Raw genomic sequence first — 24,288 nt, forward strand, 5'->3', positions numbered from 1 at the left:
AATCTCGTAGATGCTCGCGGACACGTGTAAAGTCACCGAGACCTCGTCCTCGTGGACCTTCGGATTCTCCGCGGCCGTCATCGTCGTCAGCAGATCGCATTGATTTCCCTCGCTGGCGGCTTCTTCGAAAGCCCGAGAACATATTTCGAGGAGTGATCGACGGGAATCGGTGGCGTCCGCGAGCGACGACCTCCGCTATAAAGCCGCACAGAAGACACACACACACCGCGGGCGGCGGTGGCATCGGCGGCGGCGGCGGCGGCGGCGACGGTGACGGCGACGGTGACGGCGACGGCGACGGCGTGGCGGAAAGCTACGAAGTTTCCGTTGAAACTCTCGAGGCGCTAGTCAGCGACGGTCTTTCGTGCGGTACGCGCGCTCACGTGGACACGAGGGAACGGCGTGCTCCGAGGCTGCCCGCCGCCGATCGTCGCGACGGGGGGAGACCTGAACTCTCAGGAATGAGGTAACACGCATACACACCGACGGCGACGGGATATTCGTTTTTCGGCGTGGAGGCTACGCAGAGGCTACAACTCGCGAGCGAGAGAGGACAACTCGCCAGGTGAGCGGCTCTCTATTCCCCTGATCGATCCTTAGTTCCCCGTCATCTGTTCCCGCGGCGCGTCTCGCCGACGCGCTCGCCGCTGGCCTGCGCTTCCTACCTACCTATCTACCTACCTACGCAGCGGTGTATTTCGGGATCTTCATTCACGCGTGCGAAAGCCATACCGCCGTCGTGCGCGGTTACTACGAGAAAATGGGACATTCTTGGAGACGCTCCAAAGTCGACCGAGCTACCCACCGGTCACGCTGTCGCGGAAGGAAGATGCACGACTGCGTTGTTCGGCTGATGGAGCGCCGCGCGCTCACCGGGGAGGATAGTGCCAGGGCGAGTGCCAGGGCGAGTGAGAATCTGGAAATGACGGAAGTGCGAACGGAAGTTCCCGTGGAAATTGACTCCTTCGGGTGGTCACTTGGTTTTTCTTCCGCGTCTACACCTGGGGCTCTCCGGCCGTCGCGCGAAGCGTGAAGGACACTCGTCCTCGGTGGATCAACCCCCTCGCAATATTATGCATGTATTAGGCTGTGTGATGTTATCGCGTGTGCCGTTATTATTTATTGTTACATCGCCGCGCATACGACCGTTGCGGTGTGCAGTTAACGTTATCGTCATCGCGTTATAATAATGTTACGTTGCCGATAAGCCGATGGGAGCTATCGGAGCCGCTTTATCTCTGATCCGCTCGGATCCGGCCGGACACGAATGCACCGCGTGCGACGCGATCACACACGGCGACGGACTCGGACGAGCCTCGGCCGACCGTCGCACAGTGGGGCCAAATGACATTGTTTGGTTGAAAATTCTCTAGAGACCTGAGAATTTCCAACCGATCATCGACACCAATGAATGAGGTTGATAACCTGAATAAATTCCAAAGAGATCTATCTAGGCGAAATTTTGGAAAAAAATTATCGGTTTAGGGCTCACGGGTTTAGGGTTTGTCTGAAAAAGTTTATCGTTTAAAGTACAGTGTCTTGGGTTCGAGCCTATGGATACTAAATGCGAGACCCCAGAACTTATAATCACCTTTCTTGGACTATTTCGGGCTCTTAATATATACGGCTTCGTGCATCCACGAGCTAAAAATTGATCTCGGATTGATAGATTCCTAGGTTGATGGGCTTAAAGTCTCCAAATCCCTCGGTTTTGTGCTTAACTGGTCTATATTTGATGTTTTTGTATGTTGGGCATATGAGTTTTGGGTTAATGGGTTTCTGGTTCAAGATCGATAAATCTGTTGATTGGTTTCATAGTTTCAATTCGCTGAATACGCTGTTAGATGGAAATAAGGGGTCGAATAATAGGTATTTCACAAGTTTCTCGCGTTCAACGATAATTTTTCCTCTTTTGGGGCTAGTAATTCGAGAGAAAAAATTCTTTTTTTAATTTTGGCAAGACAGATCTCTTCGGAATTTATTCAGGATCAACCCCTCATCCATCGGTGTCGATGATCGGTTGGAAATTCAGGTCTCTAAAGAATTTTGAACCAAAGAATGTCATCTGGCTCCACTGTGCATCGTCGTGAATCTAAAGCACGTGGAGCAGACGCGACTTGTATGGCAATGGCACCTTTATCGCGCGTCAGCGCGCCACCGTCGTATGATGTAACTGCTCGCTGATATTTCGGACGCGCGTCGCGAAGGACGTGCACTTGGCCGCGGTGTGGCGGAGAAAAGCCGTGAGAGAGGGGTGAGACGAGAGAGTTCGTTTGTTCGCCCGTCCGTCGACACAAGTGTGCGATGCACTCCACGCGACGCGCAGGGCTCGAACTGGAGGATTAGCCGCGGCGGACCCTCCCCGCAGGTTGCAGGTAGCAACCGGTTTCGGCCGTAGCGTTTCTGAAAACTCGCAGCGATTCCCGGAAAAAATTGTACGGGGAATCGATCGAGATGTGTACGCTTTTTTCGGCCACGACTCGAGCGATACACGTGTCAAGATGACACGTTAACCATTAGAGGACCGGCATTTTTCCTTTAAAATTTGCAATTTTTTTCGTGGAAAGTTTATATATATGTAACCATCATGTCGCGTAGAGTTTTCAAGTTTGTTAGTGGCTCCTATAGGAGCCACTCCGATCCGGAACGGAACGGCCAAAATAAAAAATTTTCAAAATTTGGATCTTGGCATTTTTAAGGGTTTTTTTTTATATCACTGATCATCATTTTGATATCAGATTATCGAAATTTTACAAAGAAAGGCAGTTATTTACGTAAAATATGTCTATTACTATAAGTATATATTACTATAAGTAATCTCATATGGTAATAAAACTTTTCTCCTTTAGCGTAACCCAGAGCTAACGACGTGGACGTAGAAAGTTATGTAGCTTCTTTGTTTTTTATATTTTTTGTTATTTAAAAACTTTTTTAATTTTTTTATTTTTTTATAATTTTTTAATTTTTAGTTTTAAAAAATAATGAAAATTGTTTTATTTTTAAAACTATTTTTCTGTATTCTTTTATTTATTTGTTACTTTTAGAGTGATTGTTATCACGCACTGTGCGCAATCGAAACTCTAATAGTGTTGTGCGCTGATTTTACATAATTCTGAAAGAAAGTGGGTCTATTATAAATAAAAACGTACTGAGATGCAAATTACTATGCAGTTAAAATGTATACTTGTTAATAAATGGTTATTTACAAGTAAGGTAAAAATCACACGGACACATATGTTAATATATTTTTAGAGCACATAAACATCGACATAAATGCATAAATAACTATAATATAACCTTTAAGAAAACACTGAATGCCGATTTATATGTGGCTTCTGTAGGAGCCATCCCGGTCCTCTAAAGGTTAATGCGTTTGGGCGTGTAACATCACTCCTTCAACACTTCGCGCCTTCCGCGCCCGAATATATAGCGGAACAATCGTTGACGGACGTCGCAATTTGAGAATCGACGCCGCCTCTCGAGACCGCGTCACGAGACGCGTAGATTCCTCGCCGCGCATAATTATCGCAGTCTCGGTTCTCGATGTGACGAAGACAACATTCCTCGAATGTTGAATTATATCTAGCCGCTCGCCTAAAAATATCTCTGGCTATTCTTAGCCATCCCATCCGGCCGCAGCTTTTCTTCTTAGATCTTATATGTCTCCTAGAAACGCTTCGCTCTGCTTCCTCAAGCTGATCCAAGTGATTTGCCGTCTGGAATGCCGAGCTGGAAATTTCACCTCACAGGCCGCAAAGAAAAGAGAGAAATGAGACAAAAGAATGAGAGACTCTGGATCTCCGAATTTGAATCAGCGATAAGAAACGATTTCAGGCACGTGTCGTTGCCACTGATGCGGTCGTCTCGACAGATATCTCGGATCCTTAAGCCTCCTATTACACAGGTATCCATCTTGAATTTCGCACGCGAGTCTTGTTAAAAGATATGCCTTACTTGTGCAAAACAAATACACCGTTACATATTAAACTCCGCGCCAGGCAAGGAGCGTCTCTGTGTTATTCGACCTTTCGAGACGACGGGAAGGAATAGCCGAGAGACTCGGCAGTTACCGCGACGTCGTCCTCGCTTCCACGCGCCGATAACTAGCCCGGAACGGTGAGAAATTGCATTGACAGAAAGAATTTCAGCGAAATCGGCGGCGCGCCCTCAGCAGCGCAGCGCGATTATCCCCTGTCCGTCTGCTTTATTCTCGCGGCTCTCTTTTCGCAATCCGTCAGCGATCCGTTTATCGTCATCGGTCCGTGTAATGAAATCGAAAGTGTTGTTCTCTCTCTCTCTCTCTCTCTCTCTCTCTCTCTCTCTCTCTCTCTCTCTCTCTCCCCCTCTCTCCCTCACTCCCTCACTCCCCCTCCTCTCTGTCTCTCTCGCTCGCCGTGCATGCAATTGCGATACAAGGTGGCGGCGCATGATAAAGAGAGAGTAGTGGCGATGGTTACCACATCGACTGGCGTTTACTTAACGATACCGTTCGTGTTTCGACGAACCGTCGCGGTTTCGCTGAGCCATCAATCAGTTTCTTGTGCGAGAACCACCGGTCCGTCGCCGTGTACTTTGCGTTCTCTGTTATCGCACGTAAGTCGGCCATCTTTCTCTCTTTCTCCCTACGTTAACGTTTGCGCGCGCGAAAATTGACGTTTGCAAATAATTTTATCCGTTCACGTTCCCGTCTTTGGAAATTCACAGAGCGGCACTATGTGTTGTTTCCTTCCTCTCCCCTCCCCCTGCCCCCCTGCCTCTCCGGCCACGAATCACTCGCTTGAGAATGCTCGACATTAGGGATGAGCGATGTTCGAAAATACATCGATATTTAAAATATCGATTAATTAGAAAAAAATTGAAATGACATCAATTATTCTGTAAAAGTCGATTTACCGATTAATCGGCTAAATTTGCGAAGTAAACATTTAAATTGGTTAACATCAGATTAAACACCGCTAGAGATGCGTTCGGAAACATCACTCGGATGCTCTCCTTGCTTACATGTTGGATGCGTTCTTAAATTCGCAGCAGATTCGTAGCCGGCGTTATTCAATCCTTATTTTTCACTGAATGTTAAACAAGGGTAGAATGACATCCGTGTAGCATTCTCAGTATTATTAGAAGTCTTTCTAAAGAATCTTGCTCACTGAATGCGACTAACGACGTGCTATGAGCGATATCTAATAAGAGTTCTGTTTTAAGAAGAAAGAGCTTTCATTTCTTCTTTAAAACAGAACTCTCATTAGATATCGCTTATTGTTCGTCGCTAATCGCGACGGTGTGCGAGGCCTTTAATTCGGTATTTCATTTTATATATTTTCCATGTGATAAGAGAATTAATTTTGGGAAGATAAGTGCTCTTATTGGACCATACGGCAACGTTCCGAAACTTCAATATCAATGAAACCCTGTTGTTTATGACTATACAGTAGATGTAGTAAATTTCAAACCTTAAGAAGTTAACCAATCCCAACCTACTTTCACAAGAATAATTGACTGCGGTTGGCCAATCTCTTAAAACTTGAAGCTCACTATACCTATTATAGATCCGAACTTAACGTTCATAAATTTCGTTTACTTTAAAGACGACAAAAATCCTCTGTTTAAAAAAAAAATAAAAATCGGTTGCCGATGTTGAGGGAAACTCATCGACTGATTGAGTAAAAATAAATTCATCTGAAAACATCGATTAATTGAAAAAATTAATTGAAAAAAAAAAACAAACTATCGGTTCTTTCGATTAATCGATGAAAATCGTCCACCCCTACTTGAGAGTGCTCGATATCACGCACACGTCCGTCGGTTTTAAATCCGATCGAATTTAAAGAAACCGGTCTCACGCGTTTCGGAAATCGCGCACGTGTCGTTCCGCGAGCGCGCGACCTTGACTTTTTTTCTCGTCTTATTTTGCATAACGCCCGTCATATCTCTCGGTGGCCGAAGGACGAGTGCGGTGCGTTTCTAAGGATGAGGAATTATCTGTTTTACCGCGAGTACCGCGCGACACCGGAATTGCCGCTATCGTCTTAAGAGCGCGCAAAATTAACCGCAATTAACGGCCGAGTTAAGCATCGACGACGCCATAACGACCGACCGCGCGCGCGGTCGAAGTACGACCGGCACGTTAATTGGACAAGTCCATTAAGCCATTAGATTATGGCGACATCGTTATCCGATTTGCGCTCGCTCCCGCGCTCGGTTTCATCAGGTCGTCATAGTCGTCGCCACCATTGTCGTTGTCACGTCAATATCGATTGTCACATGGAGGTATGGTGGAATTATTGCCGCTGATTATTTCGCAAATGCACCGCAGGTCGCTCGCGCTTCACTCGCCGGCCGAAGCTTTCCACCGTCGGTCAGCAGCTCCCGCTCGAGCAGGAGTCGTCCCTCTCCCGCGGGAAAAACCCGTCGCTCCTTATTCGTGGCGCCCGCTACGACGCCTCGTAAAAGTGTCACGCCGAGCCCGTGTCCGGAGAAATTATCTCTTAAAAATAGTTACCGCGTTTTATCGTCGTCCACACGTCACTCTTATCGCGGAGAGTCAAGTCGCTGTTGTCATTCACTTCAATCGTTACTCCTGTTATCCCCGATTACTCGGGAAGTACCGGCGGGTTCCGCAGCTTTTTTTTTTCTATCTGCGAGATAGCGAGAGGCTTTTGCGCGCATAGGAGAGAACGATTATACATCGCGCTACGCTAAGAAAGCGGGATTGCGTCATCGTCACGTGGCACGGAAGAACAGGAAAAAATAATGTCTTCTGTAGTGCGTTATCGGGTCGAACTGTCATCGAGAAGGAATAATGTGCAATGTGGCGATAGCCAAATGTAAGTAAGGGCACATTCACACCTGGGCGGAAATGCAGAATGGCAGCATCCAATCAGAAGTCGCGCGCTGATAATCTGTCTCTCTCTTGCGAGAAAGAGGCAGAGACTTTTGACTTCTGACTGGATGCTGTCTTTCTGCCTTCTGCTTTTTCCCCCAGGTGTGAATTCTCCCTTATACTTAAGATCATCTTAAGTTTATCTACTGTACGGACCATTTCATTGGCTATAAAGTATTTGAAAATAAACCTAAGACGGTCTTAAATATAAGAATTGACTATGAATATTTAAATATATCTTTCTTACAAGAGAGAGAGACCGACTATCGGCGCGACTTCTGATCAAATGCTACCTTTCTACTTTTTTTCCCCAGGTGTAAATCCTCCCTTATGTTTGAGATCATCTTAAGTTTGTCTTCAGGTACTGTATGAACCATTTCATTGACTGCGAAGTATTTGAAAATAAACTCAACTCGACGGCCTTAAATATAAGAATAAATATAAGAATTGACTATGAATAGTTAAATATATCTTTCTTATAAGAGAGAGAGAGAGAGAGAGAGAGAGAGAGAGAGAGACAGATTATCACTTCTGCGACTTCTGGTCGGATGCTATCTTTCTACTTTTCGCTTTTCTGTCGAGGTGTGAGTCCGCCCTAACGTCATCCCTGCTTCATGATCGCATTGCGCTGCTGGTGTTACCACCTCGCCCGACACGGGGAAGCGACTTAGCAACTCACAAGCGATAATGAAAACGCGCTCGTACGTCACAGGTGACACGTGCGCATTAAACATCCGATAATCACGCGCGCGTGCCGAGGAGCAGGGAGGGCCAGCATGTCTGACGCTTTTCGAAATAGCGTCCGAATAAACAAACCTTCTGCATCGATCACTATAGTCCGTTCATCCACCAGTCGCGTGCGCGCGGAGGAAGAGTCAACGTCTCCGCTTCTCTGGCCGGTGTGGACTTTTAAAATAGAGCCATTCGGGGCAGCTACGTCACCGGCACATCTAATGAGCCGTTCATCCCCGTCACTATTTTTACCCGCGCCGGTACAGTCCTGCTCGACATTATTTGTCGGCTATAGCCGGAGGCGGCTGTCGCGGCTATTATCGGTGATAGTCGCGCGGATTATCGTCGTGAATTCAAATTATACACACACACACACACACGCATGTACGCACGCGGTGGAACAGGCGTTTCTCGAAAGCGGAGATGTAATCACACGCCGCGATTAATTCACTCGCAACAACGTCGCAATAACACTTTGCACTTGACGCGTCGTTTTTTGCCACATTCCTTTGGCCGTAGACTGTCGGTCGTCGGACGTGACGGTCTCCCTGCCACATATTTTGGCGTTCATGTTCCAAGCGACGAAATGGCGAGCACGCGTCGCTCGAACGTTCCGCTCTGCGATCGCGATACTTTCGAACAATGCGCGAGCGATTCGACCCGCGGGGGAAATCTGACCTCTGAAAGAGCGCCCTGATTCTCGGAAGCCAACGATGCTGTGTGAACTCTGCTGGTTTCACGTAACCGCGGCCGTTGTAACCGTGATATCCCTTATACGGACTCCTCCGAGGAGTCTCGGAGAAATGTAAAAAGTATCGCGTGCCAAGACGCGTACCTAGAAATGTTCGAATGAAGAACTTTTATATCGAATCGAATCGAATCTCATTTTTTTAATTCGAATCGAATCGAATCTATGAAATTTCATTCAATTCAAAAAATTCGAGTCGAATTGAATGAAATCGAATCGAATCATTAAAAAATCTAACATGACCATTAAACATGCAAATAATGATGGAAGATTTTAATATGAAAGGGAATATCGATATTGTAATATCATCTTAAAGTAAAATATATATTTAAATATTTAAAGTAATTTATAATTAAGTTATTAATTATAAGTTAAGTTAATTACAAGTTAAGGCTTCAAACATACACAGGCCCAGATGGCCCGTTTCGTAGCTGATGCGCGCAAACGCTAATGTATTTGATTCGTATTCGAATCTTCGCGATTCGAAATTTTCGAATTATTCGGATTCGAATTCGAATAGTTCGCACAGCTCTACGCATACCTTATTCTGAATTCTTCTTATTGCTCTCATTTCACGACGTTTATTTGAATTCTTCAATTTTGGAAATATTTCAATGTTTAACGTAGTGTTTTAACGTAGAATTTCAACGATAACGTATATATATATCTACATGCACTAAATGTATATGTATACTCTACGCTGAAAATTTAAATATTCATACCTGAGGAACAAAATAATGAAAACGCCTAGGGTTAGATACGGGTTGCGGCATGTTGGTTCCTTCACCTTCAAGTACTCGACGAAAAGTTCTCAGAGTTTAGCGTGCGTGATGCTTTTTGTCGCGTCTATTGTTTCACCTCGTGGTATAATTAGACTGCCGGATTATCACACTCACTTCGCGTTCACGCAAAGTTCGCGAACCCGAAAGTGGCAAAGGTATTAATGTTCTTTCATCAGAGCGTGTCAACATATAGAGTTGTCTTGTTTATGATGTCCAAAAGGAGTCTGATATAACCCAGATGGATAAATTTCGGCATATTGTCTGCATAGACTGAATTCGAGAATCAAAAATTAGCATAATTTAAATTAATAATATAATTAATATAATTAAAAAGTGGCATAAGTACATAGAGATGCGTCCCCATACAAGAAGCATTGTAGCAGCATGTAAAAGAAGCTCTCGGATGCCATGAAAATTGCGGCAACGTATTGTGTCGGCAAGAGGATGCAATCGATATTTTGCTGCAAAGCATGGGATACACGTATTTCTCACAATGTGCATATTACAAACATCTTATGCCGCTCCAATGGTATCACAAAGTACACGTTGAATGCCTGCTGTTGCCAACATGTCTGTCTATCTGGGAAGTTTAATACATGTCAAGATATAATTATTTTATTCATTATATCCAAAAGATAACATTGTAAATACTTCTCAGAGAGAATAAATTGTCTCATTGTTATAATGTGTGAATATTTTAAAGTTTTTATTAGAATTCTCATTTATGATGTCTGATATATCAACATACAAATATCTTATTCACGATATCTAAAAGATAACATTGTAAATGCTTCTCAGGGAGAATAAATTGCCTCATTACTATGAGGCAATTGAACATTTAATGTGAACATTTTAAAATTGATTAAGATTTTCGTTTAAAAAAAGTGTGATATGTCAAGGTACAAATATCTTATTTATTATATCTGAAAATTAACATTGTAAATGCTTTTTAGTGAAAATATATCGCTTCATTATTATAATGTATTATAATGTATTTTGAAATTGATGAAACTTCTCGTTTATAATGTCTAAAGGAGGCCTGATATATCAACATATGAATATCTTTATCAAGATATTTAGAAGATAAAATCGTTAATGCATCTTAAGAAAAATAATTTGCCTTTGTTATAATAATGTCATTATTATAATGTGAATATTTTGAAATTTATTAAAATTCTCTTCTAAAAGAGGCTTGATATATCGACATGCAAATATCTTATTCACAATATCTAAAAGATAACATTAGTAAATGCTTCTCGGGGAGAATAAATTACCTTATTATTATAATGTGAACATTCTGAAACTTATTACTATTATTACATAAACTTGATCTAATAATCATACAATTTAATTATTATGAATAGAATAGTATAAATAGTATATATGAATCGAATAGTATATATAAAATAATGATATTATTATATGTTTTAATTGTGGATGTGCATTGTCATTTTTTATAATCTAGCAGATTAACTACATATTCCGTAAATATCAAATATCAGTAACATAAACATTGTAATTTTCCATTGAATAATGTAATTGTTACATAATAACACACGTATTACATTTATACCATTGAGTGGGAAATTGTAACATTGATGTTATATTACTAATAGTTGCTGTTTATAGTATGATATTCCAGTAAATGTTTTCTTACTGCGAAATGTATATAATTCTCAATTTATTTTTCTTTATCTTTGTCATTCTGTATTATTATTGTAACACCCAATATTAATGTAAGACCTAAACTAGAATAATGAACCGGATAGCATACATGAGGTCAGAGTGAGAACTTTAAGGGAACTTTTTGTAGAAAACATTTAGATATCTTGAAAGTGAAGTCGATATGAACATCTAATTATAATTTATCAAAAGTATCTACTAGAAGAACTCTTTGAGATATCTCATTTGAGAGGGATTTCTTGAAAATGTTATCTTTATGATATCATTTAAAATGATCTCCTAAAAGTAATGTATCTAAGAAATGGATCCAATCTATAAAATTTTATTAATTTTATTATTAATTTTTACTATGATGCTAGGGCTATAAGACATAAAGTAAACATTTTCGAAAACCGTTGATTTAGCCGAATATTCTAATTCGCCACGCTAATTCACATATTTACACATGAATAAATCGTCCAAGATATTCAAAACGTCAAAACTACAAAAGATGATTGTAAAAGTCGCCCGATGATCGGGGCTTTTTGTGATATGCGTGATTGCTTAATCGGCATATTTGTTAATTAATATTGAATTCGTTTGTAGTACTTTATTAAAGCATCAGTAATCAGAATTGTTGCACGTTGTACGCGCAAAAGAATTAAATCGGTCCAGCTTCAGAGACGTCTTTTGCTCAGACTTTACACTAGCGCTGGTGCGGTGTTGCAATAATAATATAGAATAATAAAGTTTAGGAGAAACAAATTAAGAGTTATACAGAGTATCCGGGATCTTTTGGAAACGAAAAATTGTGAAGATCAAACTGAGAAGAAAATTCAAGTACGATTTTGCAAAAATCGCAGTAATTATTAATGATTGAAAATGACCACATCTAGAGGCTCTTTTAATTGATAACTTGAAAATTTATTGCAAAATGATGAAGAACATTTTTCAATGTTCAGAATGACCTAATCCACAATTATATGACGGCTATCGTGTCTAGTGACAGATATGAATATATTGAACTTTGAACCCTGAATCTTGAATCTATCGCTAGGCACAATGGTCGTCATATAATTGTAGATTACGCAAATTTTCAAGTTATTAATTAAAAAAAGTCTCTGGATGTGGTCATTGTCAATCATTAATAACTTATATAATAATAATAATAACTATTGCGATTTTTGCAAAATAGTACTTGACTTTTCTTTTCAGTCTGATCTGATTAATCTTCACAATTTTTCGTTTCCAAAAGATCCTGATATACCCTGTATATACATCCTGTATATACATCTCGCACAACAAAAAAGTAAAACATTATACGTAATTGGTATATTACCTAGTAAAAACCAGTAAAACTAGTAAAAACCATTAAAACTGGTAAAAACTGTCAGTAATATAAAATTAATGTTATAATTTTCCACTCGACGATGCGTATGCAATGTAAAACGTATTATGTAACAATTACATTATTGAATGGGAAATTGATGGAATGTTGATGTTATGTCACTGATATTTGATGTTTATTACATGCATCGGATTAACCCGTTGGATTATTATGAATGACAATGCACTTATAGTTAAACATATAATAATAATAATAATATTGTTTTATATATTGTAATACTACCCAGAGAGATACAGCACGATGATATCCTGCTGACTCTGCATTGTATCGGGTTGCGTCTTTTCTATTTGAATTAAAATATAAGGAAATTTCATACTCAGAATCAAAAAAATTTCCGAATCTTTTTAAATTTTAATCTTTTAGAATTCTAAAATTTTTTGACTCTGAAAGAAACCGAGCTATTAATGTATTCAATTTGCTAAGTTTTGAGATTGAGATCGAGTCCTTTATGCTTTCTTTTCCTCGTGTTTATAATTTAAACGTGAAATACAGACAGCACACATATCTTGACACAACACGGAATCAGTAAATTCAATAGGCGATATCTCTATTGTTTATTCTCGAAACATCTTTCAAGATTGTGCTGTCTAAATTCTTATGTTATTCTACACACAGCACACTTTATCTCAGGGACGTCCAACGAACATCATTCTGGGGTATTGCAATATCTTGGAGATATATGAATGTCTGCTGTTTTGCATCCTATTAATATCCTACGGATATCCCTCTTAATAACTTTTCCCTTTCTAGAAGCTTTTAGAAGTTTTTAAAAATTGTTACTAAAAAAGAGATAGGATATCTGTAGGATCTAAAACAACGGGCATTTACATATTCTTAGGATATTGTTGTAGGACCTTAGGATAACGTGTGTTGTGTTAGATCTGGGACTAGCGGATATGCAGTGGACATTAACGGGAGATTTATATTTTATTACCGTATTTAACATTCTGAAGTTACTTCTAATGTTGCGCTATAATATTAATAAAGTCAAACATACACGTAAAATTCTCATTTAAAATATTTACAATAACTTAAATAAATTAAATCTTCTATATTATTTTTGGGATATTTCTATATCCTAAAAATATCCCAGGACATCTTAGACATACTCAGAATCATCCTGAAGACGTCTGCTGTCTAGATATTCTATTCATAATAATTCGACGTGTGATTATGCGATCAATAGGTCATGATTGTTTAATACTAACAATGATACTAATAACAAATTTCGCAAAATGTTCCCAGTACGATAATGAGACAATTTATTTTCCCTAAGGAGCACTCGCAATATTATCTTTTAGATATCACGAATAAAACATGTATGTACATGTTGGCACGCTTTGTATACTTCAAAGAAATCCGGCTTGAAAAATTTTTCAGACGCCATTTTCGTGATATCTTTCTGCTCTGGAAAAAACGTCGCGTTAAATAACATTCTGACGTCTTCGTGTCATCTCATTGAAGCGTCTCTGAGTTATCAGCTTCAAAAGTGGCTATCTTTCAGATAGCTTCTCGATAACATATTGTTATCTGAGTATTATTCTGATATTTACATTGAGATATTCATACGTTTAATATATCGAATATATTTACATATGCTGAATGTATACATATTTATATTCCACGTCGAAAATTCAAATATTCGTACTTGAGGACTGAAATAAAATAAGAAGCTCCGGAATTTTTTAGACACAGGTTGCGGCATATTGGTTCGCTCAGCTTGAAATGCTCGACGAAAAGCTCTCAGTGCGCGACGCCTTTCGTTGCATCTCTATTGTCCACCTCCTCGCCTAATTAGGCTGCTTTCCATACCATACCGACAGTCTATAGTACAAGCGAGGTGAACTATAGATTTTCAATACAACGAATATCGCGATGCAACCTCAGACCGCCGGATTATCGCGCGCACTTCGTCGCATTCACGCAAAGGCGCAATTATTTGTTCCGCCGAAGGTCGAGTTCGTGAACCCGCAAATGGCGGAAGAATTCACGTTCTTTCGAGCCGGAGCTCAGCTGTATGTATAATGTAATCTCGCTCGCGGGCGCGACGAGTCGCGTAAATGATTTGTATTCTCGGTCGACAGTGCAACCTGGCCGGCGATGACATCGTTAGGAAATTTTCGCTCGAGCAAAGTTAGAAGAGGAAAAGAAAACAGTGGGAGGGGGGGAGGCGGCAGAAGTGCGGAGATTGTCATGGCATGTGCTAACGACGCGAAAATATGAGACCTTAGGGGAGAACAGTAGGTCGGACGGTGGCGGGAAGGAACGCCGACGCGCGTGTTCGCATCTGTTCGCGCTTTTAGATTTCAATCGTCGGACCTTCCCGTGCTTTGCAATTATTATTATCCACGCTGCTGCGCGCCGGTAAAATTGGCGGAGCTGTGCAAATTGAAACGTTACACTTGGAGATAATTCCCCTGTTCCAACACGATCAGAGACTGCGGCGCGCGGCAGTGACAATGACAACGGCGCGATAATTTCGCGGGAATGATACGGTGAGTCAATGCTATGTATCAAAGACGGCGAGAGAGGGAGAAAGAGAGAGAGAGAGAGAGAGAGAGAGAGAGAGAGAAACGCCTCTGAGCCGCGGCCGGCAGGTTCGAGCGAAGCGTTGCATTTTGCATAACAAGTTTTCGCGTCGATTCATCGATCACACTTGTTGAAAGCGACAGACTATTGGTCTGTTCTTTTTAGCTGCACTACTGAACTGGTGCAATAAGTTAAAGAGAGAAAAAATATGGTTGTCTCATTCTAACTTATTGCACTAGTTCCACAGTGCAGCTGAAAAGAACAGACCAAAGGTAACACCGCGCCGACCCGCGGAGTTGGCTGTCCTTCTTCCTCTCTCCTCCACTTCTCTCGCTCGTTTCGTCGCGCGAGCGACGAGCTGTCCCGCAGATCGAAGGTCTTTCCGCGGAAGATCGAGATTTCACGATGAAGAGACGAGGCGAGACTGAGCGCGTCTGTGCGACGTCGGCCGATCGATCGATCGGTCCGATTTGTAATCGCGACACTACCGAAAATAAACTACAATCGGGAAGAGCAAACACTCCCTCGCTATCTCGCGCTCTCCTCCCCTCCCCCCCCCTTGTGTCCTAAATCCACTCAATGTACACTCGAGTACCGTCGAATGAACAATAGCTCGATTCTAATGCGTATTCCTCCTTATATTTTGTTTCAGCCGGCGTGCAGATAAGATATCAACGAACCAGGCAATATGGTGAGTCTCGTCGACGCATGGCCGCTCATGATTTATTCCGTGTTTGCGCGCGCTCATTCCCGCACATCTATCTGCGTCGCTATTATCTCGCACGCGGCTCGTTTGCGTGTTCGCCGCGCCGTGCCGCCATCGCCGCGTGAATTTTAGGCTGCGTCCCGATATTCACTGCCAGTACTGAAAATCTATAGTATACGTGACAAACTATGTATTTTCGGTACTGGCAGTGAATTTCGGAACGCAGTCATAGAGAGCGTGGCACTCACGTGTTGCGATTCGCCTGTATTGATGACTCCCCCGTCGTCCTTCCCGCAGGCCGACGAGAGAAACAGAGCGCCGACGGAGCTGGACACTTTCCTCCCTCAGGATGGGTCGCATATGAAGGACGGTGTCTTGTCGTAAGTGAAGCTCCGATTGATCTCCCCTGTGTGACCTCTTCCCCTCTCCTTTCGGTATGACCGCACGCAAAAAAATGATTTAGTGATATTAGCTAAATGTCGGTGGCTAGTTCGAACTTAGCTGAAAGACTAACTTTTGTTTTACGGTCGTTGCTAAAAGTTAGCTGTCAGAGATGAAATGTATTCATTACAAAGTACAACTTTATTATTTGAAATAAAAGATGCACCTTAGCTTATGAGTAGCTAAGAAAGTTGCAGCTGTCGCTTAAATATAATGCGCGCGTGAATCCCGAGGTTCGGACTGCAATTATTTCTGGGACATTGGCTGCGTTCAGCAGAACTCAGCGCTTTGTAAACGGTTTAGTGATACATTGCAACAGTTTGGATGTTCTGCTGAATGCTCTTTGTATTCTTATTCAGCTGTTATATTCGATACATTTATTACATTAAAAAAGATCTATATAAAATTTGAAACGTTTCTTCTTATTTTTACTGTGTAGCTTTATTCTAACCAATGCATTTATATATTTATTAGGTCAATCGGAAAGTTCCGTCCGTTTTTTCGCAAAACGTATGGCTTTATTCAAGAAACAAAAATGAAAAAGTACATCGATCAAAATATTGTCCATCGTTAGCGATGACTTTTTTCCATTTCTCGATCAGCAAGCAAATTCCGCGGCGAAATAATGACTCATCTTTGGAGGCTATCCAGTGAAGAAGAAGTGGAGAAACCCATTTTTCGACGTCTTCATAAGAATTGAAGCATTCGTCAGCAAGTGTGTGTGCCATAGAGATGTGCGAATCAAGAATTTTTATGTCGAATCGAATCGAATCTCATTTTTTTAATTCGAATTCGAATCGAATCGAATCTATGATTTTTAATTCGAATTCGAATCGAATCGAATCATTAAAAAATTTAACATGACTATTAAATATGCACATAATGATGGAAAGTTTTAATATGAAAGGGGATATTGATATTGTAATATCATTTTAAAGTAAAATATATATTTAAATATTTAAAGTAATTTATAATTAAGTTATTAATTATAAGTTAAGTTAATTACAAGTTAAGGGTTCAAACATACAGATCCAGATGTCTCGTTTTGTACTTGATGCATGCAAATATAATGCACGCTAATATATTTGATTCGTAATTGAATCTTCGATTCGAAATTTTCGAATTATTCAGATTCGAATCATAGGGATTCAGATTCGAATCGAATCGAATTACATTAGATTCGATTCGATTCGAATTCGAATAGTTCGCACATCTCTAGTGTGCCATCGATCGAAACAAGTGGTAGTCGGAAGAGGCACAGTCTGGTGAATAAGCCGCATGGGGTAACACTTTCCAGCGAAGTGCTTCTAACGTTTCCTTGACAGATTTTGTGACGTGAGGCCGAGCGTTGTCATGAAGCAAAATCACTTTATGCTGTTTTGTTTCATATTCTAGTCGTTTTTCGTGCAATGCTCGGCTTAAATGGATTGATGATTTGTTCTCTGTAGAGATCCCCTGTAACTGTTTGACCACTTTTCAACATCAGCTCATGATACAACACACTCTTCTGATCCCACCAAATACAGAGCATTGCTTTCTTTCCGTGGATATTCCGCTTTGGCGTCGATGTTGAGGGTCGGCCGGGATCGTAAATAGTTTTTCGACGTTTGGGATTGTCAAAATAAATCCATTTTTCATTCCCAGTGGTGATACGATGTAAAAACCCCTTTCTTTGTTGTCTAGCAAGCAGAATTTCGCAGGTGGTTTTTCGCCTCTCAATATTTCTTGGCTTCAGTTCATATGGGACCTATTTTCCTCCCTTGTAAACCTTTCCTAAGGCTTTCAAACGATCGGAAATGACAGATTGAGCACAATTTAATGCTTCTGCAAGTTGCTTTTGCGTTTGACATGGATCTTCGCCCACCAATGCCTGCAATTCTTCGTCTTCGAATACTCTTGGCCGTCCAGAACGCTCTTTATCCTCTACATAAAAATCACTACTTTTAAAGCGTCGAAACCATGTTTTATCGGAAGGAGCATTATCACCATAAACTTCTACAAGCATTCATATGAGCTTCAGCTGCGGTTTTCTTCCAATTGAAGCAAAAGATTAACACTTCGCGCAAATGATGCTTATTTGGCTCAAATTTCGACATTTTCGATGCAGTAAAAAACAATGTTATTGATGCAAACGTATATCTTTATGTACTGAATGTTATTGACAGATGTCAAAACAAACCATTAAGCTTCGTTTAGATATTAGAGGTTAACGACAGTTCTAGCTATAGCTACTTGCCACTGATGGGCGGAACTTTCCGATTTACCTAATATAATATGCATTAATATTTAAATATACTTTGATGTAAGTATAATTATATATTTCATTATTAAATTATTTATACCTTTTTCTAATTGCTCGTGCATTTCTACAGAATCTACAATATTATATATAACGTCTTTATATGTGTATTGCGCTTCATATAAATTGGGGGCATCCATCTTGCTCAATACGTTGTGCTTAGATTCAGCTTACTTTTAGTTCGCTGAAAAATATGGCGACCGCTGAGTAAAGATGTTGAGTCCGTTTAGTACCGTTCAGAAGAAAATCATAAAACGGTTTTGCAATTACGGTTACAAAAACGGTTTTGTTTTATGTTGCTGGATGCAGCCATTGGCTGCGTTCAGCAGAAAAAGCTGCTTACTAAGCGCTTGTGTGATTATCGTTTCTGATTGGTTCATTCCCCTGGATTCCCCTGGATTCGATATAAAGATCTAAAAGAATACTTCAATCATAGATAATAATCACTAAATGCTTCGTAAGCAGCTTTTCCTGCTGAACGCGGCCATTGTTATTATGTATGGTTTCGGCGCGCATAGTTTTCATTGTTAGTCTTTTGTTGGCCTGCAAGGCCGATGGATGTGGTTTTTGTCACTACAAAATTAAGCGTAATTTTGTCGCTTTCAATATGTGCGTGTTACAGCCAATGTACAGGATGTTTAATAACTAATGATCCTATTAAAAAAAAGTTAAAACAGGTTAAAATAAAAGAAAAAGCCATATAATATGTTTAAGAAGTCGCGATAGTTATTAAGTTATTACTGATTGAAAATGGCCTTATTTAGAAGCCATATCAATCACTAATCACTTAATAACTATTGCGAGTTTTGAAAAATATATTACTTTTTTCTTTATTTTAATCTACCCTTATTTTGTAAGGCTATAAGTTATAAAACATTCTGTGTAGCATTGTTTCCATGGCAAAATTGATGGTTAAAGTAGCTAAAACCACTTAGCACGAATAACGAAGAATATATAATTTTTATTAAGATTCTTAGCCTTACTGCAAATATTATTACGTTCTGTTGCGAAGAATATGATAGCATAGTGGATTCAGCTACATGTCATTTATTTCTAGCACCTAATATTTCTTACTGCAACGAATAAGTTTGAAGAACCAATAAATTTAGATTTAATAGCAACGACATTAGCTGTCCCTATTTCAAAGACACATTTTAGCTACCAAAGCTATATTTTAGTTCCTTCGGCTGATCTTTTTTCTGCGTGCGGTTGCCAGCGACGAGGCAGCAATTTTCCTATACAAAAATTTGCAGTACTATCTCCCTGAATAAAACATTGCAGCACTATCTCCCTGAATAAGATAATTAAAAACAAAGAATACTTATAGAAAAAATGATATTTTTATCTTTTATCTTCTATTATCTTCAGGAAAAATAATTTACAAAATTTTCCATACAGCACACCTTATCTCAGGGACATCCAATGGACATCATTTTGGGAAACTGCAATATCTTGGAGATGTACAAATGTCTGCTGTTTTAAATTCTATAGATATCCTACGGATATCCTTTTTAATAACTTTCAGTTCTTTTTTAGAAACCTTTGATTTCTAAAAATTTTTATTAAAAGAGATCCGTAGGATATCTGTAGGATCTAAAACGGAGGACATTTGTATATCTCCAGGATATTGTTGTAGGATGTCCATGGGACAATGTGAGTTCATAGAGATATGCGAATCACGAATTTTTATATCGAATCTCATTTTTTTAATTCAAATCGAATGAAATCGAATCGAATCATTAAAAAATTTAACATGACTATTAAACATGCAAGTAATGATGGAAGATTTTAATATGAAAGGGAATATCGATATTGTAATATCATCTTAAAGTAAAATATATATTTAAATATTTAAAGTAATTTATAATTAAGTTATTAATTATAAGTTAAGGGTTCATTACAAGTTACAATTACAAGTTAAGGGTTCAAACATACAAGATGGCCCGTTTTGTAGCTGATGTGCGCAAACGCTAATATATGTATCTGATTCGTATTCGAATCTTCGCGATTCGAAATTTTCGAATTATTCGGATTCGAATCATAGGGATTCGAATTCGAATAGTTCGCACATCTCCAGTTCATAATATTCATAGTTGATAATATAACCTCAATGTAAGAGCAAGACGAAAGTTCTGTTCGCCAAAGGAACTCTATGACTTCCTTTAGAGCTTCGGTTTTAATCAATTATACAACACGTCGAGTTGTTCAATAGACATCCTTGTAAACTTGAAAAACTCTTCATGATCATTTATTTTGAAATATTTTATATTATTTATATATTATTTAAGTAATTTTTTATAAGCTCCAATATTGTGTGTGTGTCTCATATCAACGAAAAGATAAGGTTTTACTCACCGTCTTCGAAAGATTTTACGTTTCTTCTTTAAAATTGTTCGTATTCTTGGAATTTGCACCCAAAGAGATAATAAATTATTATATATTATAGCGATCACTTCAATAGGATCCATCATTAACATCAACAACGCACTACTCGATTGTAGATTAAAATAAGAAACAGCTACGATACACGACTAACAACATCCGACAAGCGTCACCGACTTGATTGTAGACGCGCAGCCTAACGACACGCTCTCTTATTTCTCAGGTATAAGGTGCAGGTCGCGCCGCTGGATGTCGAAGGTGGACAAGGGGACGGGAAGGGCTTCGACCCCTTCGCCGAGCGCAAAGTGGACAATCCGACGACGTAAGGGAATTTTGCAGTCCTTAGTTAACAATCCAGCGTGGTGCCGGCTCTCGCTCGCTCACTCGCGTCGAATCTGAATACGCGCGGCTTCAGCGGCGAACTAAAATTCTTCTGCATATCTTCATATCTGCATATCTTCAATATGTAAAGATTCATAACGAAGACATTTTGTATGATAATGTCGTCTTAGTACATGCAATGAGAACAACAATTAGTAGATTAAAGGTCTCATTTATCGACGGTGGCAATTATAATAACGATAAGAAGCCTCGGGCCTAATTCGATCATGCTCGCGCGACGTAATTTTCCTCGTCCCGAGCGTGTTAACGACCGGCGCGAAATCGCGCGATGCTTCCAGGGATTGCGACACGCTGACGCATTTGCTGAAGGCCTCCCTCGGCACCGGCATATTGGCCATGCCCATCGCCTTCAAGAACGCCGGACTGCTCGTGGGCTGCTTCGCCACGATACTCGTCGCGTTCGTGTGCACGCACTGCGCCTACATACTGGTGAGTCTGCGGAAGATAAACAATCGTCCATCGTCACCGAAAGAGAGAGAAAGAGAGAGAGAGAGAGAGAGAGAGAGAGAGAGAGGGAGGGAGGGAGGGAGAGCAATAACCTACTTCCTCCGATGGAGGGCTTCTTTCCAGCGGAAAATCACGAACGCTCATTGAACGACGTCTCCGTTCCGTTCTCAGGTGAAATGCGCCCACATGCTCTACTACAAGACCCGGACGACGGAGATGAGTTTCGCGGACGTCGCAGAGACGGCCTTCAGCGCCGGACCACCGTGGGCGAAGAAGTTCGCGAAACCTTCCAGGTACCGGCGGTTCAAGCTTCTTTCTCTTCGTCGTAAACGCCACGTCATAAGGCGACTGCCAGCGATTGTAATCATTGCTCTTCCGTTCGCAGGTACCTTATTCAGGTCAGCTTGTTCGCCACCTATTTCGGCACTTGCAGCGTTTACGCAGTCATCGTCGCCGCGAACTTTAAGCAGATCATCGAGCATTACCAAGGCCCCGAGATGGGCGAGTACAGCATCCGGCTGATCACTGCTTACTGGCTGATACCGTTGATCCTGCTGAGCTGGGTACCGGACTTGAAGTACCTCGCACCGGTCTCGATGGTGGCGAACATTTTCATGGGTACCGGACTCGGTATAACGTTCTATTATTTAGTTTGGGACTTGCCGTCGTTGGACTCGGTGCCGTTAGTGGCGCCGGTCGAGAACTTTCCGCAGTTCTTCAGCATCACCGTCTTCGCCATGGAGGCGATCGGCGTGGTGATGCCGTTGGAAAACAGCATGAAGACGCCGCAGCACTTTGTGGGGATCTGCGGGGTTCTTAACAAGGGAATGTCCGGAGTTACGTTAGTGTACATTTTCCTCGGATTCCTCGGCTACCTGAAGTACCAGGACGCAACGTTGGGTAGCATCACTCTGAATCTGCCGACGGAGGAAATGTGAGTCTTTGATCCGACAGAATTACAATGTTTGTTCTTCTTCTTCTTCTTCTTCTTCTTCTTCTTCTTCGTCTCCTCACATTTTGCTTGCGTCTATGCTTACAGTCCGGCGCAAGTTGTGAAGATACTGATCGCACTGGCTGTGTTCTGCACGTTCGGCCTGCAGTTTTATGTGTGTCTCGACATCGGATGGAACGCAATTAAAGACCGCTTCCACAAGAGGCCGCGGTTAGCTAATTACATTATGAGAACGGTGCTGGTAACTGGCGCAGGTACGTATCGATTCGGTAGATATTTTCACTTGTCGGAACATCTCGCAAATGTGTCGCACAAATGATGTTCACTGCGGGTCCATCTGCGCCCTTCTTCTTGCAGTTCTCCTCGCTGTGGCGGTGCCAACGATAGAACCGTTCATCGGCCTAATCGGTGCATTTTGCTTCTCTATCTTGGGCCTGCTGATCCCAGTTTTCATCGAGACCGTGACCTATTGGGACGTTGGTTTTGGGCCGGGCAACTGGGTTGCCTTGAAGAACGTCATCATAACCGTGATAGGCTTGATGGCACTGATATTCGGATCGCGCGGTGCCATAATGGATATAGTAGCATTGTATACTTGATAAAGAAAGTACCGCTTGTTTTCCATTTAGTGCAAATGGTTCGATGGATATGCAATGAACTTTTTTTTTTTTATTACGTCTAAACTCTGCTCTCCATATGGCTAGTTAATGGTGTTTCAGAACGAATTCAACCCGAGGTCGCGCTCGCGGGCGGGCGAGCATTGGACTACCGGACACGATCGATCTATTTAGGCTGTGTCTGCGTTAGTTCAGGCTTTCTAACAATATAACACTTTTTGAGTTTTGAGGTCTCAAACTTGTCAAATTTCAATTTTCGTATCCTCTGTCGTTTAGATATCTCGATTATTTAACATTCTATTACTTAGGAGTTGTTTCCCTCGGTAAACAATTATCTCTCTCTTTTGTTCCTACATTGCATATTGTAACAAAGTGTAGAAAGTTAGCCACCTTCTAGGAATCTTATGCCGACCGTGTGTAATGGTCAGAAGATGAACGGGAACGTAGATTTAGGAATAATGACAGTATTCATTCAGTGAATGGGGAAGGGGGAGAAAACTCGTTGCGAAGCAACGGCTGGATCATCACGATCGTGATATACAATTATATCCGAAAAAGCGTTGAGTTCGCGTACAGAATAATTTCCATACTGTCGAAACGTCCCACTGTCCACACACAATTTCATGAGACGTGGCAACTATAGAAAATTGTATCTTACGGAGCGCTAAGCTAACTTATCAGCCTGCGATTTCCGCAATTTCGCTTTGCAGAAAGATATCCTGAAAAACGCGAGCCGGGCACATTTTTACTGAATCCTCCGATACACACGATGTAACTTGATTGGTTAATATAGTTACGTAGTCCTTGCAGTCTCGATCATACTCTAACGTTCGATGTCGTAATTGTAGGCAAGATTTAAAAACTGTACTGTGGAGGCTGAGTAATGATAACGTCCGAACAAAAACGACAGATCTGTATGCGAGAATGTGAATGTACACAATCTAGGTGAAAGGAAATATTGCTCAAGCAAGATGGGTCTTCCTGCATTGCATTTAAAATTGTCATTACGATATGCCTTTGTGTACTGATGTGCACGGAAGCCGCGTGTACCACGTGTCTTTCTCGTCTTTTTTTACGAACAGACAAGCGTTTGTACCGACACAAAATGGAGTTTTTACTATTTAAGATACAAGATTTGTAACACAATGCACTGGCTGCAATTATGAAATATGAGCAATTTTACATTTTATGGAAGAACTTTACTCCCTAACTCATTCTTCATTTTTCACTTTAGACGGTACGCTGAAAGCTTGTTTCTACATTACAGTAACATATAAGTGCTACAAACTACAAGGAATTTC

The 24,288-nt window shown here is 40.9% G+C and overlaps 1 protein-coding gene across 5 annotated transcripts; it reads left to right on the forward strand.

The window, feature by feature from the left end:
- The first annotated feature begins 344 nt into the window (after nt 1–344).
- On the forward strand, nt 345–24,176 carry path (solute carrier family 36 member pathetic). 5 transcript variants are annotated; one of them, XM_019844371.2, is made up of 11 exons: nt 2,047–2,375; nt 3,671–3,904; nt 3,999–4,116; nt 15,394–15,432; nt 15,745–15,827; nt 20,793–20,891; nt 21,250–21,400; nt 21,590–21,711; nt 21,804–22,352; nt 22,458–22,624; nt 22,728–24,176. In XM_019844371.2, the coding sequence occupies exons 4-11, from the start codon at nt 15,430–15,432 to the stop codon at nt 22,967–22,969; spliced, it is 1,416 nt and encodes a 471-aa protein (XP_019699930.1). In that variant the 5' UTR covers nt 2,047–2,375; nt 3,671–3,904; nt 3,999–4,116; nt 15,394–15,429; the 3' UTR covers nt 22,970–24,176. The 5 variants fall into 5 exon arrangements, with proteins under 5 accessions (XP_011149969.1, XP_019699930.1, XP_025160410.1 ...); XM_011151667.3 differs by lacking the exons at nt 2,047–2,375; nt 3,671–3,904; nt 3,999–4,116 and adding an exon at nt 345–565; XM_025304625.1 differs by lacking the exons at nt 2,047–2,375; nt 3,999–4,116 and having other exon boundaries at nt 3,251–3,904.
- Nucleotides 24,177–24,288: the final 112 nt, after the last annotated feature.

This window comes from Harpegnathos saltator, unplaced genomic scaffold, assembly GCF_003227715.2.
Source record: "Harpegnathos saltator strain DR-91 unplaced genomic scaffold, Hsal_v8.6 scaffold63, whole genome shotgun sequence".
NCBI lineage: Eukaryota > Metazoa > Arthropoda > Insecta > Hymenoptera > Formicidae > Harpegnathos > Harpegnathos saltator.

What these genes read in the sequence shown, in the direction of transcription:
- path (XM_011151667.3), top strand. An exon ending in AAGTTCGCGAAACCTTCCAG is followed by an intron (nt 21,712 to 21,803) that starts GTACCGGCGGTT and finishes TTCCGTTCGCAG; the next exon opens with GTACCTTATTCAGGTCAGCT. An exon ending in GGTGCTGGTAACTGGCGCAG is followed by an intron (nt 22,625 to 22,727) that starts GTACGTATCGAT and finishes TTCTTCTTGCAG; the next exon opens with TTCTCCTCGCTGTGGCGGTG.